Here is a 25,760-nt window from a genome sequence, read left to right on the forward strand (position 1 = left end):
ATGCCATGAGACCTGATGTCCAGTCTAAGATATTGTACTGCTCTACAAAAACCATAAGCATGGAAACATAACCACTGGCTAGGTCCTCCATGCCCCCAATCCACCACTTGCATACACTGTGTAGGTAACTGCAAAAGCTGGGGATTAGTGTTACAGTAATGTTTAAGAAGAATATGCTAACATGTGCCTCTGAGCATATGGTGAGCTTGAGGGGGAGTATCAGGTGAAATAACATGATAGAATGCTGTTTTACTTCTCCACATATAATACACGGGCAGGACTAATAGAAAAATTGCTGGGATGACAGACTGCAGGAAACTATGGCAGGAGAAGGAAGGCTCAGCTACCCTTAAACAAGTGCTCTTTTTAATGTTTAAATCACATACCGTGTTTCCCCGAAAATAAGACAGTGTCTTATATTAATTTTAGCCCCCCAAAATGCACTAGGGCAATTAGCAGTACATCAGAAATTACTGCTAGGTCTTACTTTGGGGGTAGGTCTTACTTCGGGGAAACAGGGTACATATTTACTGTATACACTCGAGTATAAGCCGCTCCGAATATAAGCCGAGGTACCTAATTTTACCTAAGAAACCCCCAAAAACTGATTGACTCGAGTATAAGCCTAGGGTGGGAAATGCAGCAGCTACTGGTGAGTTTCAATAATCAAAATAAATGCCAATAAAATTACATTAATTGAGACATCAGTGGGGTATATGTTTTAAATATTTATTTCAAAGAAAAAACCATGAGTCTAAATAACGACTGCGCTACATACCGGTATAGGCTCATTGAAGTCTATTAGGGCGGTGTGTGGCCAAATCTAAAGGGAGCCACTCCTGCTTCCCTGTACTGATGTATCACCAAGTCTGCCCCGCGGTTGTAGTCTATTAGCACAGTGTGTTGCCGCCATCTAAGGGAGCTGCTGCCGCCTCCCTGTAATTCTCTATTACAAAGTCTGCCCCGGAAACCGACATCTGTTTGGGGGTAGCGGCAGGAACCGGCATCTGTGAGAGAACAGATGCTTCTGTGGCCGAGCAGGGCAGAGCAAGCACTGTACAGTGCAGGGTAGAAACCACGTGTGCGGCTTCTTTCGGCCGCGGGAAAGCAGGGGACACAGAACCGGAGCAGCGGGACGAATGGAGCCCATTGTGACCCGTATGTACTTTATTACAGGGGGACATGTCAGCACGGGCAGATAGATGACTCGAGTATAAGCCGAGGCCGATTTTTTCAGCACATTTTGGGTGCTGAAAAATTCGGCTTATACTCAAGTATATACGGTATATACGTATTTATATATGTGAACAGGGCAAAGACGTGAACAAAACTGTGGCTACTCCAATTATATCTAGTCCGGACCTAGGAGGGAGAGGAAAGGATGAAATTTGTTTTCTTCTTCACAGGGTTCTAATTTCTCAGTGTAATTAGCATAAAAAAATTATTCTGTATTTGCCAGATCAGAAGCCTAGGGGATAGGGTGGGGATAAAATCCTTTATAGTTTATCACACAACAAATATTAACAATTTTCTCTTATGAAAAAAAGAGGATTAAAGCTATCAAGGGATTAAGCGAACTGAAATGTTAGCAAAATATGAAGTCATATGAAAAGAATCACAACGTCTAGCTAATTGGAAAAGTATTTCTTCAGTCTTTAAATCCTAAGCACTAATAATTGCAACAGGCTACTGCGTTAACTGGTTTATTAAGAAAGAAACAAATGGATTCAATTTAGCTGGCCTGAATTTAATTCAGGCAATTTAATTGCACTATGAATTAAGCACTTGTTTGAGAAGATAGCAGCACAAAGTAGTATGCAAATCAATCAAACATGTAGTTCAACTAGACAAATTTATGATTTCTTAGGGAAAACTAATCTTTTTTGTTTGTTTGACAAATTAGAAATTTACATTTTCTAATAATGAGCTGTTCAAGCCTGCCTTTGGAAATTCAAATCTCATGTTGTTCATTAACAACGACAGAGAAACAGCAACCTCATATATATGCTCTATTACAACAATAAGCAATTTCTGCAAGTGTGCCACAAATCAACTCCAGGGTATGAGACTTGGCCATTCTGGAGGACACCATAATACATATGCAGTTGGTGTGATTTTGCCCCTGGTCTACTGAGCTAGAGAACAGGCAGCAGTAAAGTATGGGAGAGGCAGGGAGGCCTGTATTATTGGTAATAGTAGTGGGTGACATCCAGCACAGTGTTAGGAAGGCAGAGCAGAAGCTGCACCTTCACAGCAAGGCTGCTCTGAGTTCAATCAAAGGCTTGTCAAGCAGCAGAGCAAGTGCACTGGGGGAAGGGAGAGCAATTTTTCCCTGAGGACCACAAATGATGATATGTGCACATCATCTGAAAGATGTAGTTATAAAGAAAAAACCCAACAGCTGTTAAAATTTATTCAAAAAAGGAAAAAGGGGGGAAATGCACGTTACCTTGAAATACCTCCCCCTGTTACTTCACGCAAGAGACGACAATGGAGAGGAACAAACTCCAGCAATTTATTGTACATGGTCTGGAGGCCATTAGGATGAGACTGAACATACTGTTCCACAATCACCTGTCAAAGAGCATTTGGCATCAGTCTCAAACAGCGTGCAAGAAAAGAATTCAAATGCAAAGACAACACATCTACTGTCCAATGTCATAATAACTGCACTGTAAAACAGCAATGCTGTGTTTTCACAAATAGGAGGCTCCACATTACGTACAACTTTTATGTCAGGCTTCAGTTTTCATATGCAATTTGAGAGAGAAAGGAAAAAAATACACACACACATATATATAATAAACAGTTCTTCCAATGTTGTTATGAACCAATTTCAGTTTGGTGCATATGCTTTTAGCACCTGAATATTTTAGAGCTCTAGCACCAAGTGCAAAAGTTACTTGCATTATGTTAAACTCTAGCTTTCTTGCCACGGCTGGATCATATTTTAAAGACAGAGAGGGCACCAGAAGAGTTAAACACACATTCAAGAAAACAAAAGTATTTCCACTAGCCAGTTGCCTCACTTACCTCATCTATGTATGGTTTCACAAGCACTTGGCCTACTAATGCCTCAGCATCTCGTGTTTTGTCTATCGTTGCATAGGTTCGCAAGCAATGACGTATTATGTCGACGTTGGAAGTCTGGAGGCCTTCTAAAAGCAGGCCTTCCAGAGACTGCTGCAACATAGCAGTTATTCCAGCGATACGCTATGTTTTTCAAAAGAAAGGAAGATTATTTTAGTGATGCTGACATAATAAGAAAGCTCCATTAATTTAATGAATATTCAGTGATATAACTTCAAGAATCAACAATGTCAGATTAGCATCCTTCCTTCTAATATGGAACTTGCGTAGCCTGGTGCCCATCAATCTGGCAACAAATTGGAGCCATCCAAAAATAATATAGTGGTTTCTGCATACTTGGGACTTCCCAGGTATGCAGAAATTAATTAGCATATACATAAAAGAATAGGAAAAAACAACACACACACACAAAAATAGCCCAACAAGCACCAATGCTCAGTAGTGTCCACTACCTACAGTGAGGGAAATAAGTATTTGATCCCCTGCTGATTTTGTCTGTTTGCCCTCTGACACAGAAATGACCAGGCTATAATTGGAATGGTAGGTTTATTGTAGCTGTGAGAGACAGAATAACAACAAACCAACCCCAAAGATTAAAAGCCCTATAGTGTGTAACATAACTAAGTGCTGTAAGAAGTTCAAATCATCAACCTTGTAATCAAGCAAGATTTCAGCCCTACTGATCAGCAGTGAAACAAACTTTAGACAACATCTTTAAATCAATATTCTTCTTGTTTTGTTTTAAAGTATATCCGACTGATTTCTGTAACAAACCCTCCTCAGGTCTGCAAAGCCATGTTATCAGGGTAAAAAAACCAACATAGTTACTGAAGCTTTATTGTATAATTGGTGGCGGCAGAAATCCAAGTATACTTATACAAGCCAAAGTAACATCTAGGGTGAAAAACAACTGAAAATAAACTTTATACACATCCCTGACTCAGACCAAATGCCACAGGGACAACGGCTGACACCCATATTAAATTGCTAATTAGTTTCATGGAAAATAATGGGATAAATTAGTAATAACCAACTTGTCCCATTAATTTCATTGGGACTCCTCAGTAACAGTCTGGACGTCAGCAAACACAAACACCTTTATGTATTATTTGCATTATTATGAGTGATCAGATCACTTGGCAAATAAAATGCTGGCAATTTAGCATCATTCAGCAAACAAGAGTTCAGATTCTTAAGGAAAAGAAAGCATGTTACAGTACAAGTCATTTAATAACTGAGATCTAATTTCTGCATTTTTTGCTGCCTGTTCTGCTCAAATATCCTTGAAAATAAAAGCACGAATGCTCATATAGAAAACACTGCTGAAGCCTGTTTAAGTTAATTAGTTTTAAGATCCACCGCAAATTAGAAGCAATATTGGTGATACTTTTTTTGTAAAGGAAAGGTGTGTACTCACTGGTCTCAGTTTGTCTAAAAGTGGCATTCCTTTGCTCTGCACTGCATGAAACTGTAACTGGTTGAATTCCGTGGCAATTCTCTCTAAAATCTGTCCAGTCAGAAGTGGACTTGCAAAAGAATCAGCATAGATAGGAATATAATTTTAATATAGAATCACATTTTTCTAAAGTACACACACATTTCACTACGTTTTAGTGTGTCCAAGAAACATTTCACAGAATGTGGCAATGCAGGTAGGAATGGGCTAATGATATCAAGAGGGCAGGAAGCAGGCTTAGACCCCACCCCATGGTGTCTCAAAGGGCACCTATTTGCTTTGTTACAAATACATGAATGCCTACCATTTGTTCCTGCAAGAAGGTGGGGGGAATAAAGTGACCCCACTTGAGGACAATGTTGCAGTAAGGCAACATCTACCAGGACCCCTGGCTGTCTCAACAGAGACCACGTGGATTATGCTATGTATATATGGCTAGTAACACATATAGTACATTCAAATTCACTTAGGAGCAACTGACATACATGGTTGTATCAGAAAGCTATGAAGGACATCCTGAAAAAATAGGCAGCACAACAGACATTTTCAGAAGCTTGTGATTTTAAATACTATGCTAATTAGATAGATCAAACAGATTTCAAAGATTATAAACACATTCTAGCCTTTTGTCTGTCACACATAATATAATGTACATGTCTGTTCTGCTGCATACTGGGCGAACCATGGCTTCCCACCATATATACAGGTGACAAATAGATGTGTGTGTGTGTGTGTGTGCGTGCACTTTACACATGATGATGTACACAGACTGCATCTATGTCTTCCATACACAGAAAACAGCAGGAATACAACAGCTGATGGCCAAGAGGCAAAAACAATCACTTTAAAAAGGTACATAGCGACAATATACAACTAGGTTATTTCAGTGTAGCCCTGTTAAAGTCAGTGGACTATGCCACCAAGGGTGTGTAGATGACCGTGTAAGTGCTCTACTAACTACAGACAACACTTGTTATTCTGTCATGTTATTATGACAAAAGCAATTAAGAAGATACTTTTAGCATCCCAATAGGACATAACTAAACAAAAACAACTTGCTGAATAAAGGAATTACCTTCCAGTCCCATACCTGCATGCTTCTAGTGATGACATTTCTTTAGAGTTTTGGGAGTGTAGAATTTTCTCAATTTTCTCAACTGACTTAATAACTTGAATAAGTCTCAGGACACACATCTGTGTTGTAAAAAAATGCAAAGCAAAACCTCTCAAAATCTGGGTTATTTTCCATTTTCTGCTTAACAAATTTGAAGGCATTTTTGTAAACCACTCAGTACAAGGAGTAAGAATAGTATTTCTTCACTTTGTAGAGATGGAAGTTAAGTGCAGGCACTATATCATGATGATTTGGCCCCCCAAAATAGACCACTGTGCCAAAATGACCTTTGCTTCTCTAGGCCTGCATGGCCTTCTCTTGGCCTAGGCATATCGTGCGGTTTACCACTGGTGTTCTCTTATTCCTGGGTAGGAGGTCAGTACCTGTATCTAGCTACCAAGTATGCCTAATGTTTTGCTGGGGTGAAGGAGGAGGTGGGATTGTCAGTGTAGCAGCAGATTTTGAAAACAGCACCTTCAGTTAGCATGTTCAAAGAAATGCACCAGGAAAAGGGAGGTCGTTCACACGACCAGGTCTACCTGGGCTAGTGCAGCTCTACTCAGGCAGACCTGGTTGTGAGAACTGCCAGGATTGGTCCAAATCCCAGTGCTCCTCTGCCAGGTAGCCAGGGTTTTTGACCCAGGCTAAAAGTGAGGTTGGAGGGTGTGCGTGCACTCTCCTACTGCACTGCCCAGTCATTTGGGAGCACGAATTGTCATCAGCCCTAGCTACCATAGAGGCCAGGAGAAGGCGAAACCCTGGCCTCTGGAATTTCCAAAATGCAACGCGCAATCATGTGCAGGCAGGCTTGGCGGTCACGTGGGGGAAGGTAGGAATGATCCTGCCTTCCCCCCAGCCCTCCCTGGTCCGAGGTAAAATGATCATGTGAATGACCTTAAGAAATCACAACAACCAAAGCTCCTGTGATACGCTCAAAGAATATGATGCGTTTTCTCCAGGCTTGCCATAGTGAAACATACATTTTTTAAAAATGGATCTATTTTGTGCTTTTAATGTAAACATGCAAATAAATGGGTTTGTTGCTGTACCTTTTTCCTTCTGATATCTTCTTGTTTAGACACACGCTCATCAATTGCTCGGATTCCTTCACTGACACATGACTTAAGACTCTGAAAAGAGGATCAACTTTTCAACATTCTGCTTCACAATATAGGAAAACATTACAGCTATTTTAAGACAGTAGTTCTCTCAGCAGAGATGATGCACAAAGGTCTACAGCCTATTGGCAAGAAAAGAAGAGGAAAATCACTCCACCTGACCTTTTCTTCCAGGTAATTCAAGCAACTCTTGTACATATATGTGAACAGCTGTATCAATCTGAGCACAGTGCTCAAATACAACTTTAAAATGCAGTAGGAATCTATGTTTATTATATTTAAGTCTTCAAAAATTTCAGCCACAGTCTGATCACAGAAGACAGAAATCTATACACACTCCGCTGGAACTCCTCCCACTGCTCAAATATGGAACCCAGAGAGATCTTTAGCTGCAGGTCATATGAACATAAGAACATCAGGCCCAAGGACTATCTAGTCCAGCATCATGTTTCACACAGTGGCCCACCAGACGCCTCTGGAAAGTCCACAAGCAAGAGGTGAGGGCATGCCCTCTCTCTTGCTGTTGCTCGCCTGCAACCGGAATTTAGAGGCATCTTGCCTCTGAGGTTGGAGATGGCCTACAGCCACCAACTAGTAGCCATTGATAGACCTGTCCTCCGTGAATTTGTCCAAGTCCCTTTTAAAGCCATCCAAGCTATTGGCCATCACCATAAGCCACAGATTAATTATGCACTGTGTAAAAAAGAACTTCATTTTGTGGGCCCTAAGATTCCTGGCCTTCGGTTTCATGGGATGACCCCTGGTTCTAGTGTTGTTAGAGAGGGAGGGAAATTTCTCTCTATACACTCTTGTACATGTCTTGCCCATCTCAGCTGGAGTGCTTGGTTGCTAATGAAAACACAGATATAGTGGGCATAATGGAAACTGGGTAGAACCAGTGGGACACTGTTATTTCTGGGTACAAACTCTACAGAAAGGGCAGTGAAGGGCAGCTTGGGGGTGGAGATTAAAGAAGGGATAGAATCCAACAAGCTAGAAAACCTAGGAGGACCGGAGTCCTCCACAGAATCATTATGGGTGACAATAAGAGGACTGAAAGGAAATATGTTACTAGGGATGTGCTATTGGCCTCTGGATCAAAACACTGAGAGTGACTTGCAGTTGGAGAAGCAAATCAGAGAGCCATCAAAGAGAGTCAGAGCTGAAATAATGGGTGACTTCAATTACCCTCAAACAGACTGGGCAAATTCATGTATGGGTATTGGCAAAGAGGCTAAATTTCTAGAAGTGCTAAATGACTGTGCCTTAGAACAGTTGGTCACAGAACCAACCAGAGAGAAGGCGACCTTGGACAATCCTGAGTGGTGCCCATATCCTGGTGTGAGATGTCACAGTTGTAGAACTATTAGGGAGTAGTGACCATAGTGTGATCCAATTCATCTTATATGTAAATGGAGCACTGCCAAGGAAGTTTGAGAGGAGAGCTGGTCTTGTGGTAGCAAGCATGACTTGTCCCCATAGCTAAGCAGGGTCTGCCCTGGTTGCATATGAATGGGAGACTTGATGTGTGAGCACTGCAAGATATTCCCCTCAGGGGATGAAGCTGCTCTGGGAAGAGCAGAAGGTTCCAAGTTCCCTCCCTGGCTTCTCCAAGATAGGGCTGAGAGCGATTCCTGCCTGCAACCTTGGAGAAGCCGCTGCCAGTCTGTGAAGACAATACTAAGCTAGATAGACCAATGGTCTGACTCAGTATATGGCAGTTTCCTATGTTCCTATGTCCTAAAGTCCAATGCATCTGTGTAGAAGATGAAATTGCTCAAGAATAAGGGGACTGGAAAAAGGAAGCTGAAAGGGAAGGTCAGGAGGGTCAAAGCACTCCAAAAAGTTGAGATATTATTCCAATAATAAATAAAAACCACAATAATAATAAAAACCCACAATAAAACTAGGTTGCTCACCTGTAACTGATGATCTGGTAGTGATCCGTTGATATCCATTGGAGTGGGTTCTGCGCCTGCGCGGAAGCCTCTCGGTATCGTGTTCTACAGCTCCTCTACGGCGCCTGCGCACCACCCCACATGACCACGTGGCTATTTAAGGTGGGAGGAAGTGCAGGCACCTCAGTTCCTTGTAGCAGTCAAATAAGCAGGTAAGTTCTACTATAGTGAGGTAAGTACTACTGTGGAGGGGAGGTTCGGGAGGGTCTAATGGATATCAACGGATCACTACCAGATCATGAGCAACCTGTTTATCTGGGTCGTGATCCGTTGATGCCATCAGAATGGGTGACTAGTTAGCTCCGTAAGGAGGAGGGAGCAGTAGAGTCATTGCAACACCCTTTTTAGGACAGCTCTCCCAAAATTCGTCTCCGCAGCAGACCGCAAGTCTATGGCGTAGTGCTTTACAAATGGCTGTTCAGACAACCAAGTAGAAGCCTTGCAGATATCCTGAAAGGATATGCCAGCCAGGTGAGCAGCTGAAGTGCCATATGCCCTCATGGAATGTGCCCTAATGGTCTTTGGGGGCTGTATCTTTTGTAGAGAGTATGCCAGATGGATGGTCTCCACCAGCCAGTGTGACAGTCTCTGCCTTGATCATGTCTGTCCTTTGTTCTTCCCTTTATAGGAGATGAACAGTCTCTTTGATGACCGGAAAGGTTTAGTCTTAGAAAGGTAGTAAAGAAGAGCCCTGCGAAAATCCAAAGAATGCAGAGCCTTTTCCAGCATTGTGGTTGGAGATCTAAAGAACGTGGGCAACACCACATCCTGGTTGATGTGGAAGTCTGACACAATTTTAAGTAAGAAGGAGATATCAGGTTGAAGGAGAACTTTGTCTGGGTAGAAACGTACGAAGGGGACATCCATCTGGAGAGCCGTAAGCTCACTCACCCTGCGCGCAGTGGTGATTGCTATCAGGAAGGCAGTCTTTAACAACGTTCGCTTCAGTGACGTAGAATGCATAGGTTTGAATGGGGGCTCAGTGAGAGTGGAGAGGACCAGTGAGATACTCCTCTGTTCCAGTGGTTTGCAGACAGGAGGGTACAGCTTAGCAAGGCCTTTCAAGAAACTTTTGCAGGAGGGATGGGAGAACACCGTCCTGCCATCCCACCTTGGATGTCTAGACGATAAAGCCGCTAGGTGGACTTTAATAGATACATTAGAGAGTTTTGCCTTTTTAAGAGAGGTCGTATAAAGTAGAAACTCATGGACAGAGGCTTCCTTAGGGCGAAATGCGTGACGAGAAGCGTAGACAGCAAACCTCCTCCACTTGCTAGCATAATTCCGTCTCGTAGATGGTTTGCGCTGATTCAGCATGATCCGTTTCAGGAGTCGACCCTCCACGCAGTCAGTTGCAGGGTTAGAACTCCCGGATGTATCAGGCACCCATTTTCCTGAATCAGGAGGTCTGGCTGATTGGGAAGTCTCCGAAAGTTATTCGAAGTCAGTCTGAGTAAATGCGGAAACCATGCTTGGTGGGGCCACCATGGTGTGATCAGGATGCACTTTTCATGGCCCGTCAGTAGGCATACTACAACTCTGCCTACTAGTGGTAGAGTGGGGAACATATAACTCCAATTTTCCGACCAGTCCAGTTGGAAGGTGTTTCCCCAAGGACTGAGGGTTGTGACCCGCTCTCGAGCAGAATAGCTTGCATTTTGTGTTCTGCCATGTAGCAAATAAGTCGATCTCTGGGTGACCCCAAAGGCGGAATATCTCTCACAGGTAAGTGTTGTTCAGCTCCCATTCGTGTTGGGTTCCTGTCAAGAACGAACGACTCAGGCCATCTGCTATTATGTTGTCTGTGCCCTTGATGTGGATGGCCAGTGGCGTAATACTGTTCCTGATGCAGCAATGCCAAATTTGCAAGCTCAGGGTGCACAGAGATCTTGAGACTGTCCCTCCTTGTCTGTTCAGGTAGGCTATAGCCGTCGTGTTGTACAGCTGTAACTGTACAACCCGGCCCTGTAGCATTGGAAGGAAGGCCTTCATTGATAGGAAGACTGCTAGTAACTCTAGAAAGTTTATATGTAGCTGGCTCTGTGCACGCGTCCAGAAGCCCTGAGTCATGGTGGCATTGCAATGACCACCCCACCCTCGTAGGGAAGCATCTGTCGTGACCCAAACTGACGGAGGCTGTGTTTGAAAGTGATCTTCAGCACCCAGCGATCTGATGTTATGTGGCGCCATGCTTGTGCATGACTTGCCAACCTAATGGTGTTGGTGGCTATTGGGAACGGCTGGGTGTTGTATGCCAGCCCCGTTGTCCCCAATGTTCTGGGGAGGTGAGCAAAGCTGCGGTACAATGTAATGCGATGGGCTGTCCTGATTTTCAAAGTCGCTGTTTGTTTTCTTCCGACGGTTTCCGTTGATTTGATCGAAATTTGCCCTTTTGTTGGTTATTATGCTTGTTGTAAGGCTGGTATGACTTGCAGTAATCCCAGCGGTCCTGTTGTCTATATGAAGGATGCGGGTGATAGAAGGACCTCTGTCTTCCCCCATATGATGTTGAGGTGGATGCAAAGGTTGTAAATGTCTTGGTCATAAATTTGGATTTTTTCATTTTCTCCATGGTCATATCAGTCTCTTCGGAGTAAAGGCCTTTTCCATCAAAAGGCAATCCCTCTATTTTGTCTTTCATATCATGCTGGAGGGAGGCAGACCGGAGCCAAGCACGGCATCTCAGAGTTATCGCTGTAGTGATGGATCTGGATTCCGATTCTGCCAGATGTTTTGCCGTACTAAGTTGCTGGCAGGTGAGGTCAGCTGCTTTCTGCAAAGTCTTACAGAATCTATGTTTGAACTTTTCTGGAGATAGTGCATCCAAATCCTTCTCCAGATCTTCCCAAATGCAATAACTCTATTTTGCCATGCAGGCCGAGTAATTTGCCACTTTCACAGAAAGGCAGGATGCAGAATATAGCTTTCTCCCCATAACATCCAATTTCCTCCCTTCTTTATCTGCCGGGGTGGTGTGTCTCCTCCCTGATTTGGAAGTGGTTGCACAATCTATGACTAAGGAGTTCGGAACTGGATGTTTAAACAAGTACAAGTTATCTTGCTCCTGAACACAGTAGAGGCCCTGTAGGCGCTTAGATGTGGGAGTAGAAGTGTGTGGCACTTGCCAAGCACATTGTGCTGCATTAGATATTATGGGTAGCAGTGGTAAAGCGATGGGCTGGGCAGACTGAGATCACTGCATGAAATTGTAGACTGGATCATCTATGGTTTTTAGCTGAGAAGACAGATCCAGATCCAGCGCAGAAGCCATCTGCTTTACATGCGAGTGGTAGGCTTTTAGCTCTTCCGTCGGTGAAACACGGGCCAGAGTTGCCACATCTGGAAAAGGATCAGCCTCTATGGTTTCCGTATCTGACTCAAAGTCAGAGGACCCATGGTGACTATCTTCCGAGCCGTCTTTGGAATGGGTTCGACTCAAAGATGGTGCCCCTGGAGAAACAGGGGGTGGAGGAGGCAGAGTTGTCAAGGGTTCGGTTTGTACTGCTGAGGTGGTAAACGTGCGAACCGTCGTTTGAGAACCTCTGTTGGAAATAATAGATCAAGCAGTCTGAGTGGAAGCTGCTTTTTGCACTCTAACAGGCACAGCCGGAGCATCTCCTACTGATAACGGATGTATATGGAGTGGTGTAGCACTCAAATCAGGCTGTTGAAGAACTGATTCTTCTTGATGCAGAACTGCAGAGTTTGCAGGCCTCCAACCACAGTCCTCCTGGAAGTCATATGACACCCCTGGCGAAGAGGTACCTGGAAGGGCTGTTTCTTTCAATGGTGACAGGCATGGCTAAACTGCAAGTGTGCCATGGAGTAGGCGTGGCGAGCTGCATGGAAGTCAATAGTCCAGGAGTTGGAGTTGAGACAGGTGCCCGGCTATCATCAGAGTGTGGAAATCCCTGAAAAGTTGAAGGGGTGGTAGCAGTCGAATCAAGCATCTTCAGAAGAGGGTCCAAAGAAGTGGGCTCCGCATCCGAGAGATCTCCCTCTTCTAAATAAAATAATTAATAATAATAATAATAATAATAATAATAATAATAATAATTCGATTTCTATACTGCCCTTCCAAAAATGGCTCAGGGCGGTTTACAAAGAGAAATAACAAACAAATAAATAAGATGGCTCCCTGTCCCCAAAGGGCTCATTCTAAAAAGAAACATAAGACACACACCAGCAACAGTCACTGGAAGTACTGTGCTGGGGGTGGATAGGGCCAGTTACTCTCCCCCTGCTAAATAAAGAGAATCACCATGGTAAAAGGTGCCTCTTTGCCCAGTTAGCAGGGGTCAATATCATTGGAGACAATGTCATTGGAGCACGGAACCGAGGAATCACAGTGGTGATGTTAGCAGCCGTGTTCAATGTTGACAATTGTTCTCCATCTCTCGACATTGAGTGGGATCTAATTGGAGTCATTGCGTGCCCCAGAACCCGGGCTGGCAGAATTGTGGGCATCGATGTCAAGGCAACCTTTTTAGTCATGTCTATCGACGTCGGTGTGGCATCCTTCTGCGACGTCTCCTTCGATGTTGATACATCTTTCAGCATCGATGCCGACGTCGATGTCGTGTGACTAGGCACTTCCAATGTCGATGCCTCTCTCGGTTTCGAAATTGACGTTGATGTCGGGCAGGCTGGTATCTTGGATGGAGAGATCTCCCTCAGTATCGACTTCAATGTTGAGGGGTGCGGAGTCTGCGGTCTCGATGGAACTGATTTTCTTGACGCCAATTGCGCCGTCGATGTCAAAACAATATCCATCTCCTGAGCCAACTTCAGCGACGGTGTCGAATTGGAGGTTGATAACTTTGCTTTTTCGCGGGTTTTTCAGCGGACGCCATTTTATCACCCGGCCTTTTCAAGGGCTTAGGGGTTTTTTTTGGTGGGTGTAGAGGTTTTAGACTGGGCCGAACCGAGGGCCCTCATGCCTTGAGGAGACTTTGCTGAAGTGGAGGGTGCAGTTAATGCATCATCATATAGAGCTGCACATAGACGAAGCTCCCTATTCCTCCTTGTCTGCTTGGAAAAAGACTGGCAGACTTTGCAAGTCAAAGTTAAATGGGTCTCCCTCAAACATAACAGGCACAAACTGTGGCTGTCCTGAGAAGGCAACTTTGCTCTACACTCTGTGCAGTGCTTAAAAGTCATTTTTCCCTTAGGGGTGTCCATTGTACTCATTCCTTGAGACAAGCCGCGGTCAAATAGCCAGAATCAGTCCGATCTTTCAGCGGATGAAAAACGGGACGCAATTGCAGGTCCAGAAAACAGTCCAAGGTCAAGCCAATATTTAAAGCACAGATCCAAAGAATAGTCGACAAACAGTCGGGGTCAGAATGGTGGTAGAACACTTTTTAAAAAAAAACAAACGTGAATTTGCAAGGAACCAAAACGAAGGAGCCGCAGAAATCGCGAGCGATCCCTATGGCAGTCGAAAAGGAACTGAGGTGCCTGCACTTCCTCTCGCCTTAAATAGCCACGTGGTCACAGGCGCAGTAGAGGAGCTGTAGAACTCGATACCGAGAGGCTTCTGTGCAGGCGCAGAACCCACTCTAATGGTATCAACGGATCACGACTCAGATTAGAAGCTCAGTTGGAATGTATACCAAGAAGGAGGAAAGGTACCACCAAGTTCAGGAGGACGCCAGCACAACTAACAAGTAGGATCAGGGAAGCTATAAAAGGAAAGAAGTGTTCCTTCAGAAAATGGTAGTCCTGCCCCAAAGAAGAGAACAGAAAGGAACATCAACTCTGGCAAAAGAAATTCAAGAGACAATAAGGGATGCAAAAAGAGAGTTGAAGAACATATAGCTAGAAGTGTCAAGGGGAATAACAAAAACTTTGTTAAATATATCAGAAGCAGAAAACTTGCCATGGAGTTTTGGACCCTTAGATGATGAAGGTATGAAAGGGATTATTAAGGTGATTGCAGAGAAGCTGAAGGAGTTCTTTGTCTCTGTCTTCGCAGTGGAGAAAACTGACCATATATCTGCTCTAGAACTGAGCTTCTCAGGCTTGGAGGCTGAAGAACTGGGACAATTTGAGATGACGGGAGAATGTTCTTAACTGTCTTGAAAAACTAAACATTAACAAATAAGGCCAGAACACTCAAGAGTTCTGAAGGAACTCAAATGTGAATTGCTAATCACCTAGCAAACATATGTAACTTGTCCCTACAGTCAGGCTCTGTACCAGAGGACTGGAAAGTAGCTAATGTAACTCCAATTTTCAAAAAGGGATCTGGGGGCGGGGGGTGGGGAGGATCTGGAAAGTATAGGCTGGTTAGCTTAACTTCTGTGCCAGGTAAATTGGTGGAAATCATACTTAACGACAAAATAGTTAAACATATAGAAGAACAGGCCTTGCTGAAGGAGAACCAACATGACTTCTGCATGGGCAAGTCTTGCCTCACTAACCTTTTGGAGTTCTTTGAGAATGTTTAAGAACTCCACAGGAATGTTATCCACAGGCATGCGGATAAAGATGATCCAGTTGACATAGTATACTTGGCCTTCCAAAAAGCTTTTGACAAAGTACCCCACCAAAAGCTCTTGAGTAAACTTAGCAGTCATGAGATAAGGGGACATGTTCATTTGTGGATTGGTGACTGGTTGAATGAGAGGAAACAGAGGGTTGGAATAAATTGGCAGTTTTCCCAATGGAAGGAAAAAGAAGTGAGGTTCCCGAGGGATCTGTACTGGGACCAATGCTCTTTAACTTGTTCATAAATTATCTAGAATTTGGGGTAAACAGTGAAGTGGCTAAATTTGCAGAAGACACTAAACTTTTTAGGGTAGTGAAATCCAAAACAGATTGTGAGGAGCTCCAAAGGATCTCTCCAAACTGGGTGAGTGGGCAACAAAATGGCAAATGTGGTTCAATGAAAGCAAGTGTAAAGTGATGCATATTGGGGCAAAAAAACCCCTCAACTTCACATATACATTGATGAGGTTTCAGCTGTCAGTGATCTTGGGGTCGTGGTGGACAGTTGTTGAAAGTGTTGACTCAGTGCGCAGCGGATGTGAAAAAGGCTAATTCCATGCTATGGATAATTAGGAAGGAGACTGGGGGGGGGGGAGTTCAACTTAAGTGACACAGTGGAGAAATGCATGACTAACAAGTAGAAGGTTGGTGGTTCGAATCTCCACTGGTACTATATCGGGCAGCAGTCATATAGGAAGATGCTGAAAGGCATCATCTCATACTGTGTGGGAAGAGGCAATGGTAAACCCCTCCTGTAATTTACCAGAGAAAACCACATGGCTCTGTGGGCGGCATGAGTCAAAATCGACTTGACGTCACACTTTACTTACTTTAATATTATAATCCCCTATATACAAATCTGTGGTGCGGCCACACTTGGAGTACTGCATACAATTCTGGTCACCATATCTCAAGAAGGACATTGTAGAAATGGAAAAGGTGCAGAAGAGGGCAATCAAGATAATCAGGGGCCTGGAGCACCTTGCTGGAGGCAAGGTTACAGTATCTGGGGCTTTTTAGTTTAGGAGAACTATGCTGGTTCTCCTTCAGCAAGGCCTGTTCTTCTATATGTTTAACAATTTTGTCGTTAAGTATGATTTCCACCAATTTACCTGGCACAGAAGTTAAGCTAACCAGCCTGTACTTTCCGGATCTCCCCCAGATCCCTTTTGGAAATTGGAGTTGCATTAGCTACTTTCCAGTCCTCTGGTACAGAGCCTGACTGTAGGGACAAGTTACATATGTTTGCTAGGTGATTAGCAATTCACATTTGAGTTCCTTCAGAACTCTTGAGTGTTCTGGCCTTATTTGTTAATGTTTAGTTTTTCAAGACAGTTAAGAACATTCTCCCGTCATCTCAAATTGTCCCAGTTCTTCAGCCTCCAAACCTGAGAAGCTCAGTTCTAGAGCAGATATATGGCAGTTTTCTCCACTGCAAAGACAGAGACAAAGAACTCCTTCAGTTTCTCTGCAATCACCTTAATAATCCCTTTCATACCTTCATCATCTAAGGGTCCAAAACTCCATGGCAAGTTTTCTGCTTCTGATATATTTAACAAAGTTTTTGTTATTCCCCTTGACACTTCTAGCTATATGTTCTTCAACTCTCTTTTTGGATCCCTTGTTGTCTCTTGAATTTCTTTTGCCAGAGTTGATGTTCCTTTCTGTTCTCTTCTTTGGGGCAGGACTTCCATTTTCTGAAGGAACTCTTCTTTCCTTTTACAGCTTCCCTGACCCTACTTGTTAGTTGTGCTGGCGTCCTCCTGAACTTGGTGGTACCTTTCCTCCTTCTTGGTATGGTCCTTCATGCTAGATTGACTATAACCTTACCTACATTTTGTGGCAAGTCTCACCTATGCTGTTATGTGAGTAGGTGCCAAAAATACCAGGGCAGGGCCTTGAAAACAAGGCTACATATGGCAGAAGGTGGCAGATTAGGCTACTGAATTTAGATGGATTGCCAAAAGAAAATGGCAGAGAAATACTCCAAATTTGGCATCCTAACATTCGTATAACTTCTGTTTGCCCAAGAGCCCATTCTAATGTAATTTCACTGGAGATAATGTTATCTTAGCAGGGTATGTCCTTCCATGCAAAACTAGTAATAGTGGATGTCTCAAGTCTCAGGAGGAGAGCTTGGAATGCAGCTATTTCCTATACTAGTGCCACTCATTCTGGGAGCCTGAGAAACAGCAATGTTGGATGGAGCTGCATTGTTGACTTCCCCATGTGACCTGTGGTTTTCAACTTTACTGGGGTTAAGGGCACATGATGAAGCAGCTTCTGAATGGCCATGCTGGTAAGAGCCCTTAAAAGTTCTGGATGCCAGCTCTACTCTAGCTTTCACTTTGGAAGCATAGACTCCGAGGCATGAGTTACAAATTCCATCCTCATTGCCCTATTAAATTTTTAATCAGGCCAGTTGCAATTGTGAGTTTCCAGATTGTGACAGATAAAAGGAAGATAGCTCCTGGAAACTGAGAAGTTTAACAATGACGTGGCTAAGGAAAACCAACAGGTAAGGAAAGGAGACGACATACAGCAAATTGAGAAAAAGAAAGTTTAGCCCAAAGAGGGTAAGACAATGTATTTCAACTCTTGTTTTCAATTTAATCTCACTAAGCCATTGAAGAATAAGAAATGCCCTAACATTTAGAAATTACATTAGTGATCTTTGCCCACTGCTGGCCCATAATCATCTTATGATTGAACAAGATTTCTTCCCTCTGCTATCACTTCAAGCAGATGTGTCCTCAGCTAATGACTAAAATATTATGAATCCCATAACAAATTATCTTATGCTTTGTACTATGGCAATTTTATTCCATTATTTTCTATTACTTCAGTTCATGCGGTCACCCAACTAATCTTGCTCGTGTTGCCTGCTCTTTATAATACTACCTATTTTTAGTGGCATCTGCATATTTAATCAACATAGTGCTACTTTCTTTCCTGACACATAATAAATTTGGGCTTATTTTTAATTGACTCCTCCTGGGTCCTTTAGATTTTGCATTATTACAGTCTCCAGAGCTTGCACATTTTTATTTTTTAAAAAGAAAAGAGATAAAACAAATTGAGACATTTCTCGTATTTTAAAAATTCTTTGTCTTGGCTATGTTACAGATTATGAACATGATCAACAGTTATCCCTTACTAGAGTCACATATGGAATTCCACTCTAATGCAAGACAAAGGATAAGACATCATAAGTTTGTCACTACATAGGCCGAGAAGGTCATATCTGCTTCCAAAAAGGCTAGTGGACATAGCTGCTATCCACCATACTTCCAACAGATTCTTGCCTTCTCCAGGATCTTAATATATTTTTAGTTCAGTTCGTTTGTTTTAGTCACTGAACATAACAAAGAAGCTACAAACAAAACTACAACTATTTAAAATTACAAAGTATCTATGCTGTAAACATCCATAAATATACATATCACTGTTTCATCTAGAGAGGTCATCAAATTTTGTAATTATTTGGCTCAGAAAATGAATCTTGGCAAATTGTGATGCTCATCTTAAAAATGAGGATGAGCATCATGACCCCTGAGATGCACCTTCAAAGATACATTAGCCAACCCATGTGATTTTAGATCAGTCAAGTAGAGAAGTATATCCCTGACTGTAGCCTGTTTAGGCAAAAAACCATGCATTCTTGCATAAGATTTGAATCTGAGGAATTTGCCAAGGTAATTACATCTAGTGGAAGACTTCCTTTGGTTTAGTAGAATCTTACTCAAAAGCCGATTTGCCATGCTGTTAGATGGAGAGTGAGAATGTCTGGATGCAGGACATTGCTATTGTCTAGAGCTAGGAGATCTATCTCTTGTGGTAGTTTTTGCTACTAGTTTCCTGACAGTTTGAGTACCTGTGGAAACCATGGTTGCCTTGGCCACTATGGGGTTACTAGGATACATGATGTCTGAGCAGTCAGAAGTCGAGCAACCACTCAGCTGATCAATGGCAGTGGAGGAAACATATACGGGATCTCCTGCTGCCAGTCCAACTGGAAGGCATCCCCCAGCGATTGCAGGTTGTGACCCGCCCTGGAGCAAAAATGAGTGCACTTTGTGCTCTCTGAGGTGGCAAACAAGTTTACAGTTGGGTTTATCCAACTCGTGAAGAGTAGTGTAATATAATCTGTCTTCCCACATGTGCTGTTGTTGATGTGGGAAAACTCAACTTAAGTCATCTGCTAGGACATTGTCCAGGCCCTTTATGTGGATGGCTATCAGGTAGACCTGATGCATCAATGCCATAGTTGCAGGCTGAGCGCACAAAGAGACCAGGACACTGCCCCTCCCTGACAGTTGATGTAAACTAGTGCAGTGGTATTATCTAGCTGAACTTGTATAACCTTTCCCAGTAGAAGCGGCAGGAAGGTTTTCATTATTTTGAAGACAGCCAGCAGTTGCAGAAAAATGATATCAAACTGTGCTTGTTGGAGGGTCTACTTGCCCTGAATCTGATGCTCCCCACAGTGGGCCCCCCAGCCCAGAAGAGAAGCATCTGTTGTTAACCAAACAGAAGGAGTCAGCATCTGAAAAGGAAACCCTTCCAATAGATTTCTGTCATTCAACCACCAAGTAAGTGAATGTAGAATCTGACCTGGGATTTCTAGACACAGGCATTGGCTGTCTATATTTGGGTGAAAGACCAACAGAAACCAAAGCTGTAACTGGCGCATCTTTAACCGGGCATATTTCACCACTGTGTTGCAGGATGCCATGAGTCCCAGGAATCATTGAATGAGTTGAGCTGGCTGAGATGGATGCTGTTGGAAATGAGAACGAGGTCCCTGATGCACTTGAAGAGCTCTTGAGGTAAATATGCCCTTCTGGCTTCTGTGTCTAAGACTGCTCCAATGAAGTTGATGACACGAACCGGCTCCAGATGGGACTTCTTCCAACTGACTTGGATCCCCAAGTCTTGGAGGAGAGACAAAGCATATGCTGTCTGAGAACGTAACTCTTCTCTGTCTTCGGGGGTCAAGATCCAGTTGTCCAGATACGGGTAGACTGATGTACCCTGAGTCCTTAGGTATGCCACCACTGCAGCCATACATTTAGTAAATACCCGGGGGATGGTGGAGAGCCCGAAGGGCAAGACTGTGTATTGATACACTTGATTTCTTATGGTGAATCTCAGATACTTCTTGTATTGTGTTCTGATGCCAATGTGGAAATATGCATCTTTGAGATCCAGTGTCACAAGCCAGTTCTTGATATAGAAGAGGCATGAACTCTTGTAATGCTATCATGCGGAATTTCCTAACATGGACAAATTTGTGCAGGTGGCGTAGATCCATGATGGGCCAAATCCTGCCATCTCTCTTTGGGATCAGAAAATAGCGGGAGTAAAAACCCTCCCACTTATGTACCCACTGGTGAAAGCCCCTTTTAATAACAGCTCCTTCACTTCTTCCAATAAGGCCTAGGAGGTTTGAGTGAAATGGATCCCTGAAAACCATGAGGTTGTTCTGAACTCCATGGCGTATCCCAAAGTTATAATCTTCAGGGCCCAGCGGTCCGATATTATGTGGTGCCAAGCGGGGACATGGCATGCCAGCTTGAAGTTGGATGCTGGCAAAAGTATAGGGTTTGCAAGTCTGGTATTGTCCTTTGCATGCCAAGATGTTAATGCCCTCGATGGTGGGAAGGGAGAGGAGTGTAGTGGTGACAGAGGGTGGGCTTGAACCTCAAAGATGTTTCTGAGGTTCTACCTGTTTCATATGCTGAGACCGATCAGTTTGTTTCCTTACTCTAACTGCATTTATGGTAAGAGTGGTACTGTTTTCTAAAGACATGGCATTCCTGCTGTCAAAAAGCGGGCTTCTGCCTCGAATAATTATGATACATGGATCCATAAGAAGATGCCAATGTTGAGGTGGTGAAAGTTTTTGCAATAAACTGATTTTTTCATTTTCTCCATAGTAGAGTCGGTATCCTCGCTGAAGAAGCCCTTACCATCGAAAGGTAAGCCTTCAATCTTTTCTTTCATATCACCTTGTAGGCTAGTTGAGCGAAGCCAGGCGTGATGCCTCAGGGAGCTTGCAGTAGTCTGGGAATGTGATTCTGACTCGGCTAGGTGTTTGGCAGTGCTCAACTGTTGGCGGGTTAGCTCCGCCTATTTATTTAGTGTCTGTTGGAATTTTTCCTTAAATTCTTCTGGAGACAGTATGTCCAAATTGTTCTGTAGATCCTCCCATATGCCATGCTGTATTTAGCTGTGCAAGCTGAATAATCTGCTATTTTAATGGACAGACATGAGGTAGAGTAGAACTTTCTCCCCCAAATATCCAATTTCCTCCCTTCTTTTTCTGCAGGGGTAGTATGGCGACAACCCGTCTTATAAAATGAAGTGCATCTCTTATTGGGTCCTCTTCCTTGATATCAAACATCGGTATTGGGGCTTGGCATTGAGGGGTCACTTGCTTTGAGGTCGACAATATAGGTGTGTAAACATGGAAACAGAAGCCCATGCTCCCGGCATCAAAAGAAGATGGGTTGACACCAATGGAAATTCTCAAAGTCAATCAGGAGGTGATGACAGGGCCGATGAATCGATCAGAGTGTGAGCTGGAGACAGAGACTGGGCTCTCGATGTCTACAGGCTTGCTGTCGGAGGGTGGTCGATAGTGAGACACTCTTCTCACACTGGTCCCTCTGTAGACTGTCGAGTCTCCTTCCTCAACACCGAAGCTTTCGGTGTTGAAGCCTTCAATGTTGAGCGGTGGCGGTTGGTCCCAATAGCAGATTCTGATGGTAGGCTTTGTAGGCCAGATGGAGACGGTGTCCTTTCCTTCATTAAGTCCACAGTCTTGACCTTTTTCAGTCACAGAGATGATGAATGATCATCCAATATTGACCGCTTGTCTTTAGACTTTGAATGTGTCGATGCTGAAGGTGGATGTGGCATTGAAGGAGTCCTTGGACTTTTAAAAGCAGTCAATGTCAAGATCGATGTTGGTTTCGAGTGAGTAGATGTAGATGTCGAAGCTGAGACCTTAGAAGTCCATGCCAAAGTTGCAGGGCTGGGATCACCCAGTGTCGAGGGGCTTAACACCTCATCATAAATGGCGCCACGAAGCTGTAAAGCCCGATTTTTGCACGTCTTAGAAAAAGATAAACATATTTTGCAAGTGGAGATGTTATGCTCCTCACCTAAGCAGATCAGACAGAGATCATAGAGGTCTTTGCGGGGAGGTGTTTGGAGGGCATTACAGTCCTCACACCTCTTAAAACCTCATTTCTCCTCAGCCATTTCACAGTTATCCAAATCGTAATCAAAGTCAATTCCAGAGTCGAAAATAATGCCAATGAAGTCCAGAATCCGTGTCCAAATCAATAGTCTGAGATGAACAGTCTGTTTTTTGTGGCGGGTTTTGGAAGATGAACTCACAATAAAGAACTTTTACCGACAAGGAACAACAGCCTGGGGACTGAACACAACGGCGATCAGAAAAGAACTGAAGAACATGGAGCCCAGCCCACATTTAAAAAGCACGCTGTAGGCATGGAAGAGGGGCTCAGTCACCTTGACGAGTTGTGGCATTCTACCACAAGGGTCCTACACAGGCGCAGGATCTATTTTATGGAACCTGATCCAGATCTTCCTGCTCCCACCCTGCCTGTTGCTCTGGTGGTAGTGACCATGACAGTAGGGATATGGAATGAGAACAAGGACTTTTTCTTTCCCTTTCCCCCTCCTTCTGCCCTGACACCTGGGATGCTGGGAAATGCAATTTTCTTGGGGGACATATAACAACATCAGATACCCTTGGGAAAATGGAAGTTTCCAGGTTTCAAGACACTGAGGGAAGGTCAGAAAAATAAAGAGAAGAAACAAGAAGTGAGAAATGAGAGGAGGAGAGACCCAGGCCACCTAGCTGCCATGGCCACAGCAACCACTGCAAAGCAGGAGGAGTGGGGAGGAGAGTTCTCCTTCTGCATCTGGGGCAACAGCTACTGTTGCCAGAGCAGCTGCCTGCTAAAGGGGTGAAGGCTTATAGGAGGCATCAATCACAAACAAATTTAGAACTGAAGTGTGTGTGGGACTTTCCCCCATTAAACATTCTTCACTGTTGCTTGTAATGTGGACTTAATCCAAATCAAGCCTGGAAGAGTTTGCCCATCTCTAGTTCAGGTTATGTTCAAATAGTACTCAGTTACCAATATCCAAGTTGACTACAATATACAAGTGAAAATAATATTTTTACTTTGCAGGTGCCAGTACAAAAACAGCCACAATATAGTGATTTCTGGGCGGGGGTCCTTATTGGCCAAAAGAAAATTCTATTTTCTGGTGGTCTGAGAACTGTTTATGATTTTTAAACAACTGGTGTAATAAAACTGTCCCATGAAATCTCAGCATTAACACACTGAAACATGGTGAGGAATATCTTGAACTATTTCCTTGCTACAAACATAATGACAAAAAACTGAAAGACACATTTCAGATTGCCCCTTTTACATACCAGAGGTATCTCAACTTGTTGGAATCCCAATGAAGTCAAACCTTCCCTTAAGGAAAATTCAGGCAGATCAAGTAGGCAATTTTCTAGACTATGATGACACTTCATTGGATTCAAGGGTACCATTTTATTATTTGGTATTAAAAAGAAATCTCTTTGGGAAAAGAGATCCTTAAGGCATGCTTTAAATTCCAGTTTAGCAGAAGACACTTCCTTCCACTGAACAAAATCTTAGAGAAACCATGACTGAATCAAATACACTGTTTTATGGAACTAGATATTTAATCTTCTACAAGAAAAGTGACCTTGTTCAACTAAACTTAACCTTAGAAGGCTGACTTATTTGACTTAATTTAAACCAACAGTTGAATAAGTGTGAGAAAACACTCATTCCTACTGGTGACATTCTGGTTTCTGTTCTCATCATAACATGGGGGCTCTTAAAATGGTCTTAACAACTTTGTTCTGTAAAAATTCCAACTATATAGATTTGAGGAATCTCTTTATGTCTTCCCTAAAAGGAATCTGTGAATACAATTTGGTTGTGTAGAAATTTCAAAATTAAAGCAACTTCCCTACAAAAACCTTTAAATAAATGCCAGGTATTGTACATGAAAGGTTATTTCAGAACGTACCATAACTTCCTCTCGCAGCTGTCCCAAAGGCACTGAAAGCTGATTGAGGGCTTTGTCCATGCCAACCTAAAGAAATTGACAAAATGTGTTACTGTTAGGGAACAACTGAAACGTACATATGAGTGTATGTATAATTTGTTAACAAGCGTGTTTCTGCTGAAAACAAATGTAACTCACCACCACCACTCAAGTTGTTGCTTGAAACTCTAGTACAGGAGGACCTAGTTATTTGCTGGGGTTCCATTCTCAGCAGTTATCATGGCTAAGGAAACCGCAAATACCAAGGCATTTTATCAATGGCATCGCAGGAGTTAGGTTCTTAGAGGCCCCCCAAATCACGGAGAAAACAGGCAAACGGGGGGGCAGGGGAACGCAGAATAAAGTGCCCTACCATGCTCCATGGGCCTCCAGCAGTCCAGCAATGTCCCCCAAAAGTCAAAGATCCACAGGTTTTTCAAACAGAAATGAGCCACAAAATGACTTCTTTTCTTAAAATGGCGGGCAGAAATGACCTCGGAGGTCATTTCTGGCCACCATCCAACCCGCAGATACACAGAATTAACTCCCTTCTCCCCCTGCGTATGCCGAGGTCGGGTGTCAATTACCCGACCATGGATACATGAAACAGTGGATGGCGAATCTGCGGATAGCGAGGTTGCCCTGTATATTGGAACCATTTGCCCATAGGCAAGCAACAGGCAATTTTGGTCTGGTTGCAAACAAACAAACCATGCCCCTTCCTTCTTTTCAAATTATTTAATTTTATTTATTTGTTACATTTTTATACTGCTCAATCTAAATTAATAGCCCTAGGCAGTTTACAACTAATAAAACACCACAAATTTATAATTGGTCAAAATAACAAAGCATTAAAAAAAATTAAAAACCATTAAAAGGCCAGGTTTTTAAAAAGCTAAGAACTACCTTGTTTCAAGCCCAAAGCTTTGTAGATATGTATTTTTTTGTGTCCTCTGCTGCAAACAAGATGTTCCTTTTTTTAAAAAAAAAGGCTCAGAAGGGTCTACTGTCAAGCTGCAGAGAGCCTGCTGAACTTCCTCTGGTATGGGGCCAGGAAATTTAATAATGCTTAAGTCATACTGGTCAACATCCTGACAAACAGCCTGTGGAAAGACATTGCACTAGCACAAAGCTGTTGCACTAGCTACTTCCACTAGGTTTGGAGCTTGAGTTTCAGACTAGTGTTGAACAAACGTTGCACAACAGTTGCACTACCTGTGGCATGCCTCATTTGTTTTAAAAGAGAAATTTTGCACAAGAGAGTAATCCTACATATCCCTGGTTTTTAGCACAACTATGCAATCCTTTTGTGCTAGCACAACTTTGTTCATTACACAAGTGCTTCATTAGTCGGGATACAATTAATGGCCACTACAATTAATGGTGCTTTGATCTGCAAT

The 25,760-nt window shown here is 43.2% G+C and overlaps 1 protein-coding gene across 2 annotated transcripts in view; it reads right to left on the bottom strand.

The window, feature by feature from the left end:
- The window catches only part of COG2 (component of oligomeric golgi complex 2), a 58,454-nt gene that overhangs the window by 23,161 nt on the left and 9,533 nt on the right, over positions 1–25,760 (bottom strand). Inside the window, exons 3-8 of one of the 2 annotated variants that reach the window (XM_053298254.1) lie at positions 24,343–24,408; positions 6,710–6,790; positions 5,622–5,740; positions 4,508–4,616; positions 3,034–3,213; positions 2,450–2,574 (exon numbers count right to left, since the gene is read on the bottom strand). In XM_053298254.1, the coding sequence (XP_053154229.1) occupies positions 2,450–2,574; positions 3,034–3,213; positions 4,508–4,616; positions 5,622–5,740; positions 6,710–6,790; positions 24,343–24,408 (680 nt within the window). The remainder of the gene's footprint in view (positions 1–2,449; positions 2,575–3,033; positions 3,214–4,507; positions 4,617–5,621; positions 5,741–6,709; positions 6,791–24,342; positions 24,409–25,760) is intronic. The other variant, XM_053298264.1, reaches the window with a different exon arrangement.

The sequence above is a fragment of the Hemicordylus capensis genome, chromosome 1 (genome assembly GCF_027244095.1).
Source record: "Hemicordylus capensis ecotype Gifberg chromosome 1, rHemCap1.1.pri, whole genome shotgun sequence".
Classification (NCBI taxonomy): domain Eukaryota; kingdom Metazoa; phylum Chordata; class Lepidosauria; order Squamata; family Cordylidae; genus Hemicordylus; species Hemicordylus capensis.